The following is a 22,639-nucleotide window of genomic DNA, read 5'->3' as shown; positions in this document are numbered from 1 at the left end:
AATTTTTGATTGTAATAATTAAGAAACTTGAAATAATTTTTAAAAACACATGTCAAAATTGAGATTATTACAAGTTACCTAATAAATTCTATGATTTCTACGGCAAATTTAGTCGTTTACAATCAAAAATTGTATTTTTTTTTCTCCGTGTGTTTGCCCTTCAACTATGGTACTTGCTTGTATTAACTACTAGTGATAGAAAGTTGGTCTTTTAATAAGATCGTTTATTTTAAAAGATGAAAGAAAGAGAAAAAACGTTAAATTGCGGCTATATGTGGTGGTTTGAAAAGGTTCTATAAGAGACATTGGATTTTCGTTCGATTTCATTTGGAATGTGAATGGAGCGGCCGCTAAATTGTCGGCGGAATCTCGAAGTTTTCCCGATGGAAATGTCATCTCTCCTTATTAGATCACTGAGGAATGACAGGAACGAAGTTTATTAAGGGAAGATTAGATATTGATGAACCGAAAGAAAGAAGGAAAGAAAAGGAGCTCATCAGTGAGCAAGACAGGAAAAGAAAATTTCCAACTTTATTAATCCGTGATGTAGAAATTTGAGAAAAAGGGAGCGGATTGTTTTTATCGGCTGTTAATCTATTTACTGATTACTAGCCAACTTTGCCGGCTTTTTTAATTACAGACCAGGCGACACTTTCTTGATTCTCTTTTAAAGTTCGAAATTATTGTTGCCGCAGAAAAAGAGAATTTTTGAACAAGATAAAACAATATCGCGAAAATTGAGAAGTCGCAATGATAAACGATTACTCTTCTACTGATGTTTGATAAAGACCTTACTAAGGCGAGTAGTGAACCAAATATAGGGATATTATACCTATTAGTTAGGTACATACCGCGCATCCATAGCCAGGAACAATTCACACTTCTACTTATTTGTGTCCAGCTGTACATGCAATCATCAAGGGGCGGCATCTATCATTTGCAAAATAAGATTATTTGCACCTTCAAAGATATTTTCATAAAACTAATAAAGTCCTGTAAATGTAATTTAAAACTTTTGAGTATTATTACTTCTTGTTCAAAGGATATTTTAAGATTTCGGTTAATTTTAGTATCTTTAATTTTAATAAGAATAATTAGCAATAACCCTATATGCAAAGTACATATTATGCATTTTTGTTCATGCTACATAAAAAGAAAAAATGCCGACAACAAAATGTGTCAATTCTATGTTCGATGAATATTTTGTCTTAGTTGGTATACGGATAGGTATCAGTCTCTCACAGTCTTTCAGAGTCTTTCAGCGTCTCTGAGAGCGTCTCTCACAGTCTTTCACAGTCTCTTAGTTATTGCCTAGGTGTTTTTATGGATCTCTCACAGTCTCTGTATGAGAGACTCGAACGATAAAATTGTTAATTCAGAGATTCGAGTTTCTCACAGAGAGTCTGAATGAATAAAACTGAAAAATTGAGAGACTCGGGTCTCTCGTACAAAGACTGGGATTTCTGAAATATGTTGAACTTATAAAATTTTAACTATATCTATCGAGACACCACTTATTGAGAGATTCGAGTCTCTCCTTCAGAGACGCTAAACAGTTTTTTTGACAGTCTCTCTCAGCGACACCAGAGAGACTCGATGAGAGACGGAGACTCGAGTCTCGCTTTCAGCGAATCTGGGAGACTGAACATTTTTATCTCGGGAGGTAAACCAAATTAATAAGGGATTAACCTCTTGCTCAGTAATTTATTGAAGCTATTACAATATAAGAACCCAAAATGCATACTCTGTTCGGATGTGGAAATGTGTGCGAGATATTGTTTTGTGTAAGTGTCTGCCAAAGTATTTTTTTTGCTTGAAGCTGATGATTCAAAAAGTCTATCTTGTCTCTATGCATGTGTTACAAGTGATGAAATGCGGATGAGTAATACAACATACGCAAACATTCTGGATAGGCGTTACCAAAAAGGTTAATATACATCAAATGCCAAACATTAAATAAATAACTTCAAATTTTTCTATCCGTCAACCTGCTTTTGTTGGCATAATATCGTAACATATTTTGTTTTTTATTATTTTTTTACCTGCTACCTACACGGTAAATTTTGTTCTGGCCTACATAAAAAGACAAGAATAATCACTCGCATTTCAGGTAAATGTCAACAATAAACGCAAATTGTGTTATTAGTTTTTCTTGAACAACAGTAAAACTGATGGTAATTGTGATTAACTATTTTCTGTAAATATATCATAAAAACTGTCACAAGCATTTACAATTTTGTAAATCAGAAAAATATAAAAGAATCGATGTATTTACTGGTGTTATGTCACATCTTCACAAATTGTGTTGTTCGATAAACAATACAAGAATATGAAAAGATGAAAATACATCCGAAGGCCGAATTATTACAAGGTTCTTTCTCCGATGATAAAAGTCTACGTCTCGTTGACACATAAATTGATTTTTCTTTTATGAAATCCCGCGGCATCGCTTGCTTCTGTAATTTATGGACACAGAGAATTTAATAAAAACTGCTGTATTTAATTTGTGCCATTTTCGCTTCTCTCAAATGTCCCCTTTAATTCACAACATGTCCAGAATTTTTGGATAACTGAATTGCGCACCTACAGTCCCGAATTAGAAACCAAAAAAATTCGTTTATGAACCTACTTCTACGTTACGTATTACAGTTTGGGGCACCAAGGAAAAGGGGAAATGCATCATTACGTACTTTTTTCACAGTGACATTAAAAGTACCAAAAATTAAATAGTTACCAAATTGAAAAGCTAGTTAATTAAATACCATCATTAATGAAGCACATTTCATAGGGTCTTCTTTTTTTTTCTTTAGGTCTCAAATTGTTTTGGTCGATTCATTACAAATTTTAGGTCGATTTCCGGCTACATCCTATAAAAAAAATTGCAAATCCGCAGGGATACCGGATTCAAACCAGGTTCCCGCCCATCTGTGGTCCCTAACCGGTCCATAACTCTGTTTTATGTTAAACAAACATTTTTAATTTTGGCGCAGTTTGTAATGTCCACATTTTATTAGCGTAATGAAATAGGGTCGCAATCTCACCTGTTTTATTCTTCTCTTTTTTAGGTTGCTGTTTCGTCACGTTTTACACGCGTAAGGCGGCTCTGCAGGCTCAGGATGCCTTACACAACGTGAAAACACTGGTTGGGGTAAGTTTCATATTCTTTTATTGTTTAATAAGCTTCACCTGTATATCATAAGGAATTACATAGGGAATATTTGATTTCGGTGCTAGGGAGAAGGGAGAAGAACTTTTACTTGAAATCGTGTTGGTGGACTCATTTTTTTTTTCACAAATGGACCAGATTTAAAAGATTGATTAATTTTTTTTTAATAGTACCTTCGGGGTTTACAAAATGTAAAAACGATAAAAACTGAAAAGCATAGAAATTAGGACGTATCTGGAGTGTCAATTAGGGAGGTTTTGTTGTTCACCACCTTTCTCTCTATGAGCGTCCATATTTCTTCGGTCATGATGATTATGTATTATTCATCGAAATATAAAACTTATTGACCCATCTGTGTATGTTACTATAAAACTCAGGAACTTAATAGATTTTGATATGTTTTTACTCTATTTGAAAGATTTTCTACAAAAAACTTTATTGAAATATTGAAATAAATAAACAAATTTATATACAAATTACTAACAGTTTTATATCCAAATAATTTTTGCCTTATTTTGATTACTTAGATCATAATGAAAGCGAATTTTGAGTAAAAATTGCTGCAAATATGCCAAGCACTGATTTGGTCAAATTCTGGGGTCTTTTTATTACAATATAAATATAAAAAATTTCAAAAATTAATAAGGGCCCTTATTACCAACGCCACCTTAGTAAATGGTAGTTTGAAAAAAATAACGCTAATCATTTCAGAATTGTTAGAATTTCGAGTTGCCCTAATATCAAAACCTAAATTAACAATATCTGAAACTCAAAATTAATATATTTTAATATCAGAAGCCAGATTCGAACTCAGCGACAAAAACAACCTGTTTTGTTCTTTTTCTTCATGAATACTAAGCTAGATGTTAGTCCTGGCGTATAATTTTTTAATCAGTTCAGTTTTATAGGAGAACAGAGGACTTTAGAAATAAGAGGTGAGATAGGTTGGTAGGACACCTTCTCAGGCATGAAGGTCTAGTCAGAGACATATTAGAGGCAGAAACGGAAGTTAAGAGGGGTAGAGGTAGACCAAAATTAGATTACTGTTCGTAAATAGTTAAGAATGTGAGATGTTCTAGTTTTTAGGGAAATGCGAAAATTAGCTCAGGATAGGAAGGAGTGGATGTGCGTGTTCAACCAGTCTGAGGGCTGACGACCTTATGATGGTGATTTTGTTTTATAAATAAAAAAAATTGCCACATTGGAATTGTTTGTGTGCTCATTGGTTTTTAGAGGTTTTATTCAAAAAGAGATGAGCCAAACCATTCTGTAGAGTGTCAATTAGAGAGTTTTGTTGTTCATCCCCTTTCTCTGTCGTAACGATTATGTCTTATTCATCCAATTTGAGAAACGTCGCTCAAGTTCTCTATTAGCAGTTTGTTACGTTTGACTGTCACCAATTCTGACCGTTTTCCTTTGAATCGTTATAAATTTTATATAACAAGAGCTTCAGAAGCGGGAATGGACTCTCAATTATAAAAAAAAGATAGGCAATATTTTCACTTCATAATCCTTAAGGATTAAACCTTGGCAATCCATAAACTAAGAAAAAAACGGGTCTAGTGTCGCATTACACATGCAATGTAAATACTATGTCTGAAGATGTTAGCCGCAATTGTCAACAAAACGTCTGGACCGTATCGTTCACATCATCCGCGGCTGGCTCATTAGCTCGAATTTTAATTCGACAAATAGAAATTCGAAAAAGATGTATATCTAAAGCACGGCTCTGCACGGCTGCGAAACGTGGACAGTAGGTGCAGCGTAAAAGGAAGTCGAACGGTGAGGATACCATGGATAGGAAGATTAAGAGATATGAGGAGGTATCAGAAAATGTATTAATAGGAGAATTATGGATATAATAAGCGAAACTTGAACACAGTAATATTTGTTTTGTTTTGTTCTCTTGTTTATGTGCCGAAAAACATTGTTTAACGTATTTTTTTGTCACAAATGAAATCAATAGTAAATTACCTTTTGTGGTATCATCTATGTATTATTTTGTTTGTAAGTCTTGAAGGAAAAACATAATTTGTTGTGCAGTTTCTACAGTTGCTTTCTACAGCTTCATGAACTGTCAGTCGACTACAGTTTTATGTCTCTCCAGTTTAAGTAAATCCACAATTTGGGAAACGTCACTCAAGATTCGAATTAGTACTAAGCTTATTTTGTATTCTCCGTGGTCACTTGGGATCACTGCGCTACAATGCCCCTGTCTTCAAGAGAAATTGCAGCATTTGGTCGGTCGATAAATTTTGGATTAGGAAAGAGGAACAATAGCAACACATTTTCTCCTTTGTGATTTGTTCAGTTCTCAATTAGTGTTTCAGTAAAGCTAATATTTTCGGCTAAGAGTGTGGTGGTCTACATAGTATTTCTTGCTGTTTCTTTATTGCTTGTTTCCTTGTCACTAACACAAAATAAAGTGTTATTGCCTAGTTCTAGAATTTTATTAATTTAATATTACTAGTTCAGAATAAGAAATGTATTAAACTGAATATTTTGGATCATCATTAGATGTCACGTAAATTACAGAAAATCGTTTCATCATTTTCATATTGAAATTTCTTTTTAGGCGGGCATAAATTAACGTAATAAAACAAATATTACTGTATTCAAGTTTCGCTTATTATATTGTAATGTTCGTGGGTTTAACAAAATTAACTTCTAATACTGATTTATTTCACTGCTATCACTGTCAATTTATTTCTGGATTCACTTCTGCAACGGTCAATTTATTTCTTCTACGCTCGGCGATCGTCTCTTCCTTTAAATACTCTTTTGTTTACTTTCGGCAGTCTTCTCGAAACATCCGGATAGTTTCTTTTTTCTTTGAACTGTTTAACTGCTTTCCCAGAACGCAGGTACGACACACACATTTACAAATACGGCGCACATGAAGAAAGGCGCCCGCGGCTAGTCGGCGAATCGTAAGCCGTTCACGCACACGTGTGCCCAATCGCACACAAACACACTCGTGCTCGCTACGATACTATTGTGTCTGATTGAGATTGCCGAAAAATGCCTAGAGTTTTCAACATTGGATTTACATCAGTATGTAAGTTTCTGTTAATGCTGTCATCTGAGATCCCTTCCAGAAGACGTCGATCATTCGAGGTCCATTTTTGTATATTAAATCCGCCACTCTGAAGCGGGTAATTTACTTTATCGCGGTGTTATACAGCTTCTTCTGTAGTGCTTGCACCACTGATGAGGTCATCAACGTACATATCACGTTTCAGAATTTGGGAAGCCGCTGAATATTTGTCCCTATCAGGGTGTGCTAGATGTGTGAAAGTATGTATCGCAAAAAAAGGAGCTGCAGCTAAGTCGAATGTGACTGTCCTTAGTTGATAGTCTTGAATGTTTCCAGACTTGCTTCTCCATAAAATTCTCTGATACTTTCGATCTAAATCAAACGATACATTTTTTCGATATCTCCTCAAATCGCAATTGAGTGTAATCGGAATCGCATAAGGTGAGAAAAGATGGTGCCTTGAATAGTCGGTCCCACCATAAGAGTTTCGTTTAAAAAAATTCGTGAAGTAGTAGACTTCGGCGATCCGTTGAAGACAAGTCGTGTTTTTGTGGTTAAACTGTTTTCTTTGATGACGGCGTGGTGAGGGAGATAAAAGCCTTCAGAATCAGGTGTTTTCTGGTGAAATTTCCAAGTGTCCCATGTTGAGATATTCTTGAATTACATTGGAATATTCCTTTTTAAAGTTTGGTTGCTTCTTAAACTTGTTTTCGAGTGTTCGTAGCCGAATGAAAGCGCGCTCTCGAGATTCTTCAGCAGTAATTTCTTGGAATTGAATGGCAGTGCTACCATGAATTTTTGATTTGAAAATTTCGATAATAAATTTCACAAGCGCTTTCTTCTTCAGCAGGGGCGGCCTTAACCACTGCGAGGCTGCGGGCGGGTAAATCTTTTCGAGGCGCTTGTCCTTGTGGAATTATTTTTAATNAATTAAAATTTGTTTATTGTCATAAATAAATGGTAGCATCAAGAACAAGACACTAGAAATATGTATTGGTTTTGACAGTTAGTTTGGAGTCATTTTAAGGCACTGATACAACTCATGTACCTATTACACTTCGTCACATATCTTAAGAGACAAAACAGAAAGCTTATAAGATTCATCCGGCTGTCTGTCTGTCGCTTATATTCTTTTCAGAAATCGTTTGGCACACACTTAAAATTTTATCATTACTAAAAAATAATAAATAAAAGAATCAGTCGGTGATTGTTACGTGGGGTTTTGAGGCAACTTCAACTAACGTTTCGATGTGGACTGGATTACTAGAGGATTACACAAAATACAAAGAACTCTAAATTTCTAGAAATTGTCCATGTTTTGCTAAAATTGTAGAAGCCTAGTACGAAGCTGTCGGTACCTAAACTGAGCCTTTTTTAATCATATGAGTTCATATTACAGTTGAAGTTACCAATAGCATATTAAACTCACTTGTAACGTAATTAATACGATATCAGTTACGCCAATAGTTAGAGGTACTTCGGAATCTCATGAACCTTAGCCGTTACTTACACGGTATCAAGAGTCCGCCCATTCATTGATTTCTACATTTCTCTCTCTTAACCGCATTGGTGTAGCGTGTCAATGTAATAGGGTTTACCTCTCGCAGCTCATGATATTTTGAACTAGCTATACTATGGCTAATTTCCTTTTTAATATGGTGACGCTGCTTTATTCTTTCTTCCTTCAAAAAAAATGAATAGGAAGACCTTGTATTCCGATTATAAAAATGCGTAATTTATTTTTTCCTGTAAGTTGAATTAAAGGGCAACTTCGTGACCCAGTTGTGCCCTGAAAGCAAAGACATCGGAATGTACAACATTACATCGGCATTATGTAACTGGAGTAGGTACACAAGAAGTGCCCTTCCGTTAATGCCGCGAACTACATTAACAAATTGGGCACTTCAATTAGAGTTTCAAAAAACGAAGATTTCATTACACACGATGCGCATTCCACTAACTGAGTTCCATATTATCCCGGTAACATTCGCATTGCTTTCTTTTTTTAATTGCTAGACACTCAAAATGCAAACAGGAACATTGTGATATTTGTTCAGTTGATAGATATCCACTGGTTTAATAATTTTTCACTTGTTTTTAGACCGAATATCGAATCAACTATCATGTCAAAAATAAAACGCGGTTGTCTATTTTAATTTTCAAACACGAAAAGTTGAATAAACAATTTGTGGAATAACACACTTTTCTTTTCATTTATCAGAAAACCTTCATACAATTATATAGTCATCATGCTAATGTTATGACTAGCAAAATTAGGTAGAATATTTTCGTTTGTATCATTTTGATATTTACAAAGTGGATATACTTTACATTAGATAATAAATTAAAAATTTTGTTGCCATTTGTTCCCAACAATTGTATAAACGTATGGGGAAGAGGTTTTTTTATTTATATGAGACCAACAACCTTCGTTTCGCTTCAATTATACGGCATCTTCAGGGTTAAGTTCCTAAATTAATTACTGCAGCTTTGGATATACAGAATTTATAACTTGGAATCCTAACCCTGATGATGTTTCATAATTGAGGCGAACCGTAGTTTGTTGGTCTCATATAAATAAAAAAGCCTTTGTCCCATACCTAGCTTGATTTCTTACTTTAATAAATAAAAAATAATCATTAAAAGATAAATGGTTGATGCATCTAGCACATGATGAGGATATCGTGGATAGAGAATGTTAGAAATGAAGAGAGCTATTAGAAAGAATAGGAGAACAGAGGACCTTATGGAAGTCAATAAGAAATAGGCGAGATAGGTTGGTAGGACATCTTCTCAGGCATGAAGGTCTAGTCAAAGACATATTAGAAGCAGAAACGAGAGTTAGAAGGGGTAAAAGTGGACTAATATTAGATCACTGTTCGCAAATAGTTAAGGATGTGGGCTGTTCTAGTTTTAGGGAAATGCGAAGTTTAGCTCAGGATAGGAAAGAGTGGAGGTTCGCGTCCAACCAGTCTTAGGACTGACGGCCTTCTGATGATGACATCTAGCACAATTATTGGTGTTTAGCCCTACAATACTAGTAGTTGTGCTAGATAAACTTACACAATGTAAAAATTTCTTAGGTATATTTAAAATTGTCCTATCATTTGATATAAAAAATTCGGACAATGACGAAAGTATAATATTAACAATGATTACAGATTCTGAATTGGAAAATATCTTGCACACCACCCGTATGTATTCAGAAAACACCAATTATAAATACGTAGTACGCTGTATAGGAATTGTACAACAAGTAAAATCATTATTAAATAATAGAACAATACAAATAGAAAGCGTGAAGGAATGATAGGAGAGACGCAGATGTAAAACAAGACGCACCATAAATGCTAAGTGTAAATTAGCTTCGTCATAAGTTTTCAGAGAGTTTGAAGTGATGTATGCTGTTTAATTATCTATTATTTAATCTATGTTTGCAGAATAAGCTGTTGCATTACATTATAGAAGTGTTGCAAGATAACGTCTGAGTAGATCGTATAATTAGGTGCATACATATCTAGCATTTACATAGCACGTAGACAAAATGCGCTGTTGTGTGCATCATAATTACTTATCATGTCAAAACGAGCTTTTTAAGAGAATCAATTGTTAATGTTTAAAGTTTTTACAATTCCTTAATTAATATGTCTAAAACGGAATACTATAAGGACAATTTTTAGTATGACTTGTACAATAACACTTAAACCTCAAGAAACCAGTTACGAGTTACTAGAGAGCCTATTTAGTTTAAATTCTGTTTGCACTATTTACTACCCCTTCAGCCCCCTGCTATGCTATACCCAAATTCAAACAGTGTATCGCCATCTGGTAGCTATTTGCTGTTACTAGAGTATTTCAAACGTTTGTCAAGGCCGTACTAACGTATTTGAACTCGTCCAATCAAAACAATGGCGTATATTAAATGCGTGATAAGTTATTAAAGGAGGAATTTTCTCCTAAACTTTGTAAGTAGTTACTCTTCTCAAACATTATTTATTTTAAATGAAATGGTGGATGGGCCTACCACTATTTTTTTGTGTACTTTTTGGGTACTAATTGTAAATGTCAAACAACAAAAAAATCCTGTATTTCTCCATCTTGCACTAAGAACGTTATTCATATAACTATTAGAGTTTTTAAATCAGCACATCCTTGTAGGATAATTAAAATGGATCTCTACATAGTAAGAACCTGGCTTTCTTCTGTTTTTAATTATAAAAAGGATTCCTGCAGAATTTAAAGATTTTTAATATCCACCGACAGATCAATAAAAGCAAAAATAAAGCAGTTTTTAGAGGGCCTTTTNTGTAATAAAAGATTGTGTTTCATTTATCTTTAACTATAGCTTCTTGGAGTTGTAAAAACATTTCAAATGTATTTTTTTACATTTGCGGACAAGATACAGTAGTTAAGCAAAGATTGAGAGAGATATAAAAAATAGTTGTAATAAAAGATTGTGTTTCATTTATCTTTAACTATGGCTTCTCGGAGTTGTAAAAACATTTCAAATGTATTTTTTTTACATTTGCCGACAATATACAATAGCTAAGCAAATTCAATCTTTGCTAACAGACTTTGTAAAAAATGCTTATTAAACTTACTTCAAAATGAAGTTGTGTCACCAAGATAAGTTAAGACAGTGGACTTATGGTAAATCAAAATCATTGTTATTCGCTATTCCTATGTCCAAAGTAGAATGCGATTGGAAGTCGAAGTGAAAAATGTCATCATTACGAGTTTGAAACAGTATTGCTTCCACCACTTTACATTAAACTTGGTTTGATCAAACAGTTTGTAAAGGCATTTCGACTTGACCAACGGTGATTATTTCATGTTTAGATATCGAGGCCATGATCTACATAGGTTTTAAGCATATAAAAAAATCGTAAGGACACAAAAAAATACTTTTTAAGAAAAAAGGCAATTCAAAAATCACGTTTTTTTGTTTATTTTCCATTTTTCCATGCTTTAATATTGTCGGGGGTATTTTTAACCAACACCATCGAAAAGAGAATCGTTAAAAACATAGAAACACTGGTTATTGAATATTTTTTCGTCGCACTCAATACGTGGCAAGGGTTCAAATGGAAATGTGTTCTCTGAGCATTTATGGGTTAATGTGACGTGGTATAAACCATATGAATATCGTTTTCTATTAGTTTTAAGACAATTACGACAAATATTAACAATTTAAGAAAAAACTTTTCAAAAAAAAAATTTCGCAGATCTGTGTAATTAATGGTAATGAAATTGACATTTAAGTTAAAGAGCCATCGGCACACAGATTATATTTTTTTGTGTGCTAACAGTTTTAAAGAACGAACGCAACGTTGACAAATTCGAATCCTGAATTATCAAAGCGACGAAAAAGCGACTTTTCTCGCAGATAATGATGCCACTACGAGCCGAGCGAATTTTAAATTATTAATAATTCTCCCTTCAAAACGGGCTGTGACGGCTATTTAAATAATATTTTACTAATTTGGTATTAATAGCCTGGCCATTTTGAACATTTTCTTCACCCCCCCCCCCACCGGCATTTCGGTGAGAACTTATGCGAACTGTAATTAATTCGGAGGGATTTAATAAATTCAAACGCAGAAAGCACCCCGAAACCCCGTCGTAAATAATGCCGTTTCGGCTCACGACTAAACGAAATTAATCATGAGTGTTTAATTGACACTGCCGTTTCAACCCTTTGGAAATATTTTGCCAATCGCTTTTACGTGAGACAGTAATTAATTTCGGTTAGCGGCAACATAGATGTAGATATTTGAACGAAAACGGGATTCTTATATTTGAATTACTTATTTTCTATACACCGAGATAATTTGATATTCTACTTCTTTTACAACCACATAAATCCTACATTTTTAATGATCTTTTCCAAATTAACAAGGATTATGTACATTCATATAACGGTCATACATGGAGAAAATGAAAAAGGAAAATTTACGTAAATATTAAATCGATATTTACAATTTATCCCACTATACCGTTGCTTTGTAAGCGAAAATAATAAAAATTACAATTTGGACCCGAATTTGTAAACGTAAAATCCCAGCAGAAATAAATTTAGTAGGTATTTTAGTTGATATTACAAATTAAATTGTAATAATTAAGAAACTTAAAATAATTTTTAAAAATACATGTCAAAATTGAGATTATTAATCTGTCATTTACATTCGAAAATTGTAATTTTTATATTGTTATAAAAATTTAGCTTTCTTCATGTTGAGGTCCTTACGGAAGAAAGCAACTTTAAGGACATTTTTTACGACTTAACGCCCATTAAGACTTTTAATCTACACATCGAGAATACCAGAATATAAACTTTCAAGGAATTTTACAGGAGGACATTTGCCATAAGGATATAGAGGGGTCCTTTAGATGAAAGCGCAAACCATTTTCTTTTTGTTCTTTCATGTCGGCTCTGCGATTTTTCCGTTTAGTCTTTCATCAACCCTCTCTAGTTATTTTGTTCTCATATCGTTATCGAAATCGCCTCAATTTCTCATTATCATAGGGTGCCTATATAATTAATAGATTAACAAACGTTTTTCTGAATGCTGAACGCCGTATTGTTAGAAAGCTTAGTTGTAAGTGAGAAGATGTTGTAATGAAGCGATAATCCTTAGAGGGCGAGAAAGGGTGTAGAAACCGTCTATAGAAAAGGGTATCAGCGCGTACTATTCGTTGTATATAAACCTCTTCGCTTTCCCTTTGCCGCCACCATCTCGATGTTTCCGCGCCTATTATGATGCAAGTGAAAGGGGATGTGGGTCAGTAGAATGCAGTTTATCGACCGTCGGCGTCGTGACGCCCAATGCAATCTCGCAACGTCACCGTATAACCGTGACGTCACATACGTAAAATCGTCTTGTTAGGCGGAATTTCTGCGTTTTGAGCTTGTCTTTTTTACAAGAAATAACAAACAAAAGTTGCTAAACCGTTTGCAACTAATGGCAAGTTGTGGTTGAATTTTGAGCGATTTGAAATTTTCTTTTCTTTAATTGACGAAATGATGAAAGTAAATGAAGGGTTGCAATCAACGCAAGTGCAGACAAAATGGCGGATAGTAGCCTTGCTGCAAACTTTTACTTTTCTGTAGCAATGAAATGTCAAAAATGGTAAAATTAATAAATCGTTAACGCCATTTCGCGTAAAATCGATCATGATTTTTCAATGCTTTATCTCTTATGCACATATATATAGCATACCAAACAAACAACTGCAAATCATGTGAATGATTACATTTCAAAATACCTTTGCTTACTACAATATCACATATTCTTTGTTAAACATTTATAGCTGTTTTGATAACTAATAGGGATATTCAAACTGATTTGAATTAAGCACTCAATTCCGTGCTGTCACCTCCATCAGAAAAGAACAAATTTTTTGAAACCAATACTTGCAAGTGGTTGAAAAAGAAGGCGAAGCTTTGGAGTATTTAAGTTAATAAAAAGCATCGCAAATTGCGATTTCTATCTTATTATATCTCATCAGCACGTCCTGTGAAATCTCCATACCCTAGACAAAAATTTTCAGTCTCTCAGAGTCTTCCAGCGTCTCTGAGATCGTCTCTCACAGTCTTTCACAATCTCTCAGTTATTGCCTAGGTGTTTTTATGGATCTCTCACAGTCTCTGTATGAGAGACTCGAACGATAAAATTGTTAATTCAGAGATTCGAGTTTCTCACAGAGAGTCTGAATGAATAAAACTGAAAAATTGAGAGACTCGGGTCTCTCGTACAAAGACTGGGATTTCTGAAATATGTTGAACTTATAAAATTTTAACTATATCTATCGAGACACCACTTATTGAGAGATTCGAGTCTCTCCTTCAGAGACGCTAAACAGTTTTTTTGACAGTCTCTCTCAGCGACACCAGAGAGACTCGATGAGAGACGGAGACTCGAGTCTCGCTTTCAGCGAATCTGGGAGACTGAACATTTTTATCTCGGGAGGTAAACCAAATTAATAAGGGATTAACCTCTTGCTCAGTAATTTATTGAAGCTATTACAATATAAGAACCCAAAATGCATACTCTGTTCGGATGTGGAAATGTGTGCGAGATATTGTTTTGTGTAAGTGTCTGCCAAAGTATTTTTTTTGCTTGAAGCTGATGATTCAAAAAGTCTATCTTGTCTCTATGCATGTGTTACAAGTGATGAAATGCGGATGAGTAATACAACATACGCAAACATTCTGGATAGGCGTTACCAAAAAGGTTAATATACATCAAATGCCAAACATTAAATAAATAACTTCAAATTTTTCTATCCGTCAACCTGCTTTTGTTGGCATAATATCGTAACATATTTTGTTTTTTATTATTTTTTTACCTGCTACCTACACGGTAAATTTTGTTCTGGCCTACATAAAAAGACAAGAATAATCACTCGCATTTCAGGTAAATGTCAACAATAAACGCAAATTGTGTTATTAGTTTTTCTTGAACAACAGTAAAACTGATGGTAATTGTGATTAACTATTTTCTGTAAATATATCATAAAAACTGTCACAAGCATTTACAATTTTGTAAATCAGAAAAATATAAAAGAATCGATGTATTTACTGGTGTTATGTCACATCTTCACAAATTGTGTTGTTCGATAAACAATACAAGAATATGAAAAGATGAAAATACATCCGAAGGCCGAATTATTACAAGGTTCTTTCTCCGATGATAAAAGTCTACGTCTCGTTGACACATAAATTGATTTTTCTTTTATGAAATCCCGCGGCATCGCTTGCTTCTGTAATTTATGGACACAGAGAATTTAATAAAAACTGCTGTATTTAATTTGTGCCATTTTCGCTTCTCTCAAATGTCCCCTTTAATTCACAACATGTCCAGAATTTTTGGATAACTGAATTGCGCACCTACAGTCCCGAATTAGAAACCAAAAAAATTCGTTTATGAACCTACTTCTACGTTACGTATTACAGTTTGGGGCACCAAGGAAAAGGGGAAATGCATCATTACGTACTTTTTTCACAGTGACATTAAAAGTACCAAAAATTAAATAGTTACCAAATTGAAAAGCTAGTTAATTAAATACCATCATTAATGAAGCACATTTCATAGGGTCTTCTTTTTTTTTCTTTAGGTCTCAAATTGTTTTGGTCGATTCATTACAAATTTTAGGTCGATTTCCGGCTACATCCTATAAAAAAAATTGCAAATCCGCAGGGATACCGGATTCAAACCAGGTTCCCGCCCATCTGTGGTCCCTAACCGGTCCATAACTCTGTTTTATGTTAAACAAACATTTTTAATTTTGGCGCAGTTTGTAATGTCCACATTTTATTAGCGTAATGAAATAGGGTCGCAATCTCACCTGTTTTATTCTTCTCTTTTTTAGGTTGCTGTTTCGTCACGTTTTACACGCGTAAGGCGGCTCTGCAGGCTCAGGATGCCTTACACAACGTGAAAACACTGGTTGGGGTAAGTTTCATATTCTTTTATTGTTTAATAAGCTTCACCTGTATATCATAAGGAATTACATAGGGAATATTTGATTTCGGTGCTAGGGAGAAGGGAGAAGAACTTTTACTTGAAATCGTGTTGGTGGACTCATTTTTTTTTTCACAAATGGACCAGATTTAAAAGATTGATTAATTTTTTTTTAATAGTACCTTCGGGGTTTACAAAATGTAAAAACGATAAAAACTGAAAAGCATAGAAATTAGGACGTATCTGGAGTGTCAATTAGGGAGGTTTTGTTGTTCACCACCTTTCTCTCTATGAGCGTCCATATTTCTTCGGTCATGATGATTATGTATTATTCATCGAAATATAAAACTTATTGACCCATCTGTGTATGTTACTATAAAACTCAGGAACTTAATAGATTTTGATATGTTTTTACNAAAGTGTGGGAGAACTAGTCAGGTTAGGGTTAGTTCATCCCTAGTTTCTATCTGTTACACTCTACCATCATTAAGGGTAATGGACACCTAAGCATCTAAGGTATTGTAATGTTCGTGGGTTTAACAAAATTACCTTCTAAGACTGATGTAGACAAAAACTATTTACACTAATTATTATTGATATATCACTATTCCCCGCACTATTTATTTTACTGCTATCACTCTCAATTTATTTCTAGATTCACTTCAATTCAATTTATTTCTCCTTCCTCTCGGCGATCGTCTCTCCCTTTAAATACTCTTTTGTTTACTTTCGGGAACCTTTTGGAAAACGTCCGGATAGTTTCTTTTTTCTTTGAACTGTTTAACTGCTTTCCCAGAACGCAGGTACGACACACACATTTACAAATACGGCGCACATGAAGAAAGGAGCCCGCGGCTAGTCGGCGAATCGATAAGCCGTTTACACATACGTGTGTCCGATTGCACACAAACGCACTCGTGCTCGCTACAATATCCATAATTCTCCTATTAATACTTTTACTGATTTATCCTTATTTCTAACCTTCTCTATCCACAGTATCCTCATCATTCGCCTGTAACACCACATTGCGAACTCCACTAACATTTTTCTGTTTTCTGCCACGCCCACCGCCCATGTTTCGCACCCGTACAGCGCCGCGTTCCAAACATACATCTTTGACGATCTTTTTTAAATTTCAAAATTAACCTGTGACTTCTTTTTATTGGAGGTGATTCGACCCTGCGCTATCCTCTCTGTTTTATATCTCTACCGATCCTTCCACTTACTGAAGAAAAAAATAATGTTATTTATCTGCTTCTATGGTAGAATATGATTGATTAAATGAGAACCTAGCAGATTTTAAGTATGTATGTGTATATACGCATCTTTGTGTATGATGAATTAATTACATCATTACATTTAATCCTGATGTATTCGTACGTTTTAAAGATATAAACTGTGTAGTAGATAGGATAATACGACAGAGAAGAGTTTATTTAAAGAGCGATTTTAAAACTAGCTGCGCTTACACGATCAGTAATGAGGCATGTAATTCAGTAAATGAGTGGGATTTTAATGAAGGCGGTGTGGTGTGGCAGCGTTAAAACCAAAGATGATTTTATTATGTTACCTGAAATACGAAAATTGCTTTAGTTTAAAATGAACATAACGAAGCTAATTATATTTATCATTCAGTATTTCACCATGTGCCTAAGTATATTTAAAATTATATTTTTAATAAGTAGTATAACATAAACATAATACACATATTTTGGTTAAAAGCATTAAAAATTTGCGTCATTCTATCGATCTTTTACAGTAAATATTACAAAATCTAAAAGCAAATCTGATTTGTGGGCATTACTGATTAAATTAAGCGGGATTTATACATACTTCAGACAACACTGACAAAATCCGTTACTGCTTACCAATATCTTCAGATATGTATATATATATATATATATAATTAAAATTTGTTTATTGTCATAAATAAATGGTAGCATCAAGAACAAGACACTAGAAATATGTATTGGTTTTGACAGTTAGTTTGGAGTCATTTTAAGGCACTGATACAACTCATGTACCTATTACACTTCGTCACATATCTTAAGAGACAAAACAGAAAGCTTATAAGATTCATCCGGCTGTCTGTCTGTCGCTTATATTCTTTTCAGAAATCGTTTGGCACACACTTAAAATTTTATCATTACTAAAAAATAATAAATAAAAGAATCAGTCGGTGATTGTTACGTGGGGTTTTGAGGCAACTTCAACTAACGTTTCGATGTGGACTGGATTACTAGAGGATTACACAAAATACAAAGAACTCTAAATTTCTAGAAATTGTCCATGTTTTGCTAAAATTGTAGAAGCCTAGTACGAAGCTGTCGGTACCTAAACTGAGCCTTTTTTAATCATATGAGTTCATATTACAGTTGAAGTTACCAATAGCATATTAAACTCACTTGTAACGTAATTAATACGATATCAGTTACGCCAATAGTTAGAGGTACTTCGGAATCTCATGAACCTTAGCCTTTACTTACACGGTATCAAGAGTCCGCCCATTCATTGATTTCTACATTTCTCTCTCTTAACCGCATTGGTGTAGCGTGTCAATGTAATAGGGTTTGCCTCTCGCAGCTCATGATATTTTGAACTAGCTATACTATGGNATGAAGGCGGTGTGGTGTGGCAGCGTTAAAACCAAAGATGATTTTATTATGTTACCTGAAATACGAAAATTGCTTTAGTTTAAAATGAACATAACGAAGCTAATTATATTTATCATTCAGTATTTCACCATGTGCCTAAGTATATTTAAAATTATATTTTTAATAAGTAGTATAACATAAACATAATACACATATTTTGGTTAAAAGCATTAAAAATTTGCGTCATTCTATCGATCTTTTACACTAAATATTACAAAATCTAAAAGCAAATCTGATTTGTGGGCATTACTGATTAAATTAAGCGGGATTTATACATACTTCAGACAACACTGACAAAATCCGTTACTGCTTACCAATATCTTCAGATATGTATATATATATATATATATAATTAAAATTTGTTTATTGTCATAAATAAATGGTAGCATCAAGAACAAGACACTAGAAATATGTATTGGTTTTGACAGTTAGTTTGGAGTCATTTTAAGGCACTGATACAACTCATGTACCTATTACACTTCGTCACATATCTTAAGAGACAAAACAGAAAGCTTATAAGATTCATCCGGCTGTCTGTCTGTCGCTTATATTCTTTTCAGAAATCGTTTGGCACACACTTAAAATTTTATCATTACTAAAAAATAATAAATAAAAGAATCAGTCGGTGATTGTTACGTGGGGTTTTGAGGCAACTTCAACTAACGTTTCGATGTGGACTGGATTACTAGAGGATTACACAAAATACAAAGAACTCTAAATTTCTAGAAATTGTCCATGTTTTGCTAAAATTGTAGAAGCCTAGTACGAAGCTGTCGGTACCTAAACTGAGCCTTTTTTAATCATATGAGTTCATATTACAGTTGAAGTTACCAATAGCATATTAAACTCACTTGTAACGTAATTAATACGATATCAGTTACGCCAATAGTTAGAGGTACTTCGGAATCTCATGAACCTTAGCCGTTACTTACACGGTATCAAGAGTCCGCCCATTCATTGATTTCTACATTTCTCTCTCTTAACCGCATTGGTGTAGCGTGTCAATGTAATAGGGTTTACCTCTCGCAGCTCATGATATTTTGAACTAGCTATACTATGGCTAATTTCCTTTTTAATATGGTGACGCTGCTTTATTCTTTCTTCCTTCAAAAAAAATGAATAGGAAGACCTTGTATTCCGATTATAAAAATGCGTAATTTATTTTTTCCTGTAAGTTGAATTAAAGGGCAACTTCGTGACCCAGTTGTGCCCTGAAAGCAAAGACATCGGAATGTACAACATTACATCGGCATTATGTAACTGGAGTAGGTACACAAGAAGTGCCCTTCCGTTAATGCCGCGAACTACATTAACAAATTGGGCACTTCAATTAGAGTTTCAAAAAACGAAGATTTCATTACACACGATGCGCATTCCACTAACTGAGTTCCATATTATCCCGGTAACATTCGCATTGCTTTCTTTTTTTAATTGCTAGACACTCAAAATGCAAACAGGAACATTGTGATATTTGTTCAGTTGATAGATATCCACTGGTTTAATAATTTTTCACTTGTTTTTAGACCGAATATCGAATCAACTATCATGTCAAAAATAAAACGCGGTTGTCTATTTTAATTTTCAAACACGAAAAGTTGAATAAACAATTTGTGGAATAACACACTTTTCTTTTCATTTATCAGAAAACCTTCATACAATTATATAGTCATCATGCTAATGTTATGACTAGCAAAATTAGGTAGAATATTTTCGTTTGTATCATTTTGATATTTACAAAGTGGATATACTTTACATTAGATAATAAATTAAAAATTTTGTTGCCATTTGTTCCCAACAATTGTATAAACGTATGGGGAAGAGGTTTTTTTATTTATATGAGACCAACAACCTTCGTTTCGCTTCAATTATACGGCATCTTCAGGGTTAAGTTCCTAAATTAATTACTGCAGCTTTGGATATACAGAATTTATAACTTGGAATCCTAACCCTGATGATGTTTCATAATTGAGGCGAACCGTAGTTTGTTGGTCTCATATAAATAAAAAAACCTTTGTCCCATACCTAGCTTGATTTCTTACTTCAATAAATAAAAAATAATAATTAAAAGATAAATGGTTGATGCATCTAGCACATGATGAGGATATCGTGGATAGAGAATGTTAGAAATGAAGAGAGCTATTAGAAAGAATAGGAGAACAGAGGACCTTATGGAAGTCAATAAGAAATAGGCGAGATAGGTTGGTAGGACATCTTCTCAGGCATGAAGGTCTAGTCAAAGACATATTAGAAGCAGAAACGAGAGTTAGAAGGGGTAAAAGTGGACTAATATTAGATCACTGTTCGCAAATAGTTAAGGATGTGGGCTGTTCTAGTTTTAGGGAAATGCGAAGTTTAGCTCAGGATAGGAAAGAGTGGAGGTTCGCGTCCAACCAGTCTTAGGACTGACGGCCTTCTGATGATGACATCTAGCACAATTATTGGTGTTTAGCCCTACAATACTAGTAGTTGTGCTAGATAAACTTACACAATGTAAAAATTTCTTAGGTATATTTAAAATTGTCCTATCATTTGATATAAAAAATTCGGACAATGACGAAAGTATAATATTAACAATGATTACAGATTCTGAATTGGAAAATATCTTGCACACCACCCGTATGTATTCAGAAAACACCAATTATAAATACGTAGTACGCTGTATAGGAATTGTACAACAAGTAAAATCATTATTAAATAATAGAACAATACAAATAGAAAGCGTGAAGGAATGATAGGAGAGACGCAGATGTAAAACAAGACGCACCATAAATGCTAAGTGTAAATTAGCTTCGTCATAAGTTTTCAGAGAGTTTGAAGTGATGTATGCTGTTTAATTATCTATTATTTAATCTATGTTTGCAGAATAAGCTGTTGCATTACATTATAGAAGTGTTGCAAGATAACGTCTGAGTAGATCGTATAATTAGGTGCATACATATCTAGCATTTACATAGCACGTAGACAAAATGCGCTGTTGTGTGCATCATAATTACTTATCATGTCAAAACGAGCTTTTTAAGAGAATCAATTGTTAATGTTTAAAGTTTTTACAATTCCTTAATTAATATGTCTAAAACGGAATACTATAAGGACAATTTTTAGTATGACTTGTACAATAACACTTAAACCTCAAGAAACCAGTTACGAGTTACTAGAGAGCCTATTTAGTTTAAATTCTGTTTGCACTATTTACTACCCCTTCAGCCCCCTGCTATGCTATACCCAAATTCAAACAGTGTATCGCCATCTGGTAGCTATTTGCTGTTACTAGAGTATTTCAAACGTTTGTCAAGGCCGTACTAACGTATTTGAACTCGTCCAATCAAAACAATGGCGTATATTAAATGCGTGATAAGTTATTAAAGGAGGAATTTTCTCCTAAACTTTGTAAGTAGTTACTCTTCTCAAACATTATTTATTTTAAATGAAATGGTGGATGGGCCTACCACTATTTTTTTGTGTACTTTTTGGGTACTAATTGTAAATGTCAAACAACAAAAAAATCCTGTATTTCTCCATCTTGCACTAAGAACGTTATTCATATAACTATTAGAGTTTTTAAATCAGCACATCCTTGTAGGATAATTAAAATGGATCTCTACATAGTAAGAACCTGGCTTTCTTCTGTTTTTAATTATAAAAAGGATTCCTGCAGAATTTAAAGATTTTTAATATCCACCGACAGATCAATAAAAGCAAAAATAAAGCAGTTTTTAGAGGGCCTTTTATTGAAGTAATGCTCTTTCTTCCTGTTGTTTTTATTTCTTGTGTTTCATCTCCACGAAAAACTGTTTTCATTACTCAGTTTTTAATATCTGCGCATTCTGATGAAAAGGTAAAAGAGCTTTTTGAAGAACAAAAAGGAAAATCAGCGTTTTTAAGAAACGATGTTCCCCATGTTTTAAACGATGAGCTATTTTCATATTTAAAAAACCTCCTCATTAAAAGAAAAATTGTTCTCTCAATAAGTCTCAAGTGGATACTAATATAACAACAAACAGATATTTTTCATCTAAGATCTCTATCACTAGCACTTGTTTGGGTGTCCTCTTGAGTTTTTTGATAGAAAAATTGCCAAGAACGTTGTTTATCTCATGTCTGCAATACTTCTGATGTTTACGAGGGTGGATTGATAAGTTTCCGGCCTAACCAAGAGATGACGCCACTAGGCCTACCTTGAGGTGACATTCTATAGTACCATCCTTGGATAGCTTGTAGCTATAGTTTCAGCCCGATCTCCTTGCTAGTGTAGGTTTGACAGCACGCTGAACAAGACGCCTCTGTGGTTTTCGTAAAAATGGAAAAGCAGGAAAATCGT

The 22,639-nt window shown here is 34.0% G+C and overlaps 1 protein-coding gene across 1 annotated transcript in view; it reads left to right on the top strand.

Moving 5' to 3' along the window:
- The window catches only part of LOC108736711 (CUGBP Elav-like family member 1), a 152,241-nt gene that overhangs the window by 90,362 nt on the left and 39,240 nt on the right, over positions 1 to 22,639 (top strand). The window contains exon 6 of the mRNA XM_025974205.1: positions 3,066 to 3,148. Within this exon, the coding sequence (XP_025829990.1) occupies positions 3,066 to 3,148 (83 nt within the window). The remainder of the gene's footprint in view (positions 1 to 3,065; positions 3,149 to 22,639) is intronic.

The sequence above is a fragment of the Agrilus planipennis genome, unplaced genomic scaffold, assembly GCF_000699045.2.
Source record: "Agrilus planipennis isolate EAB-ADULT unplaced genomic scaffold, Apla_2.0 scaffold119, whole genome shotgun sequence".
NCBI lineage: Eukaryota > Metazoa > Arthropoda > Insecta > Coleoptera > Buprestidae > Agrilus > Agrilus planipennis.
This window is presented reverse-complemented; position numbering and strand designations above follow the sequence as displayed.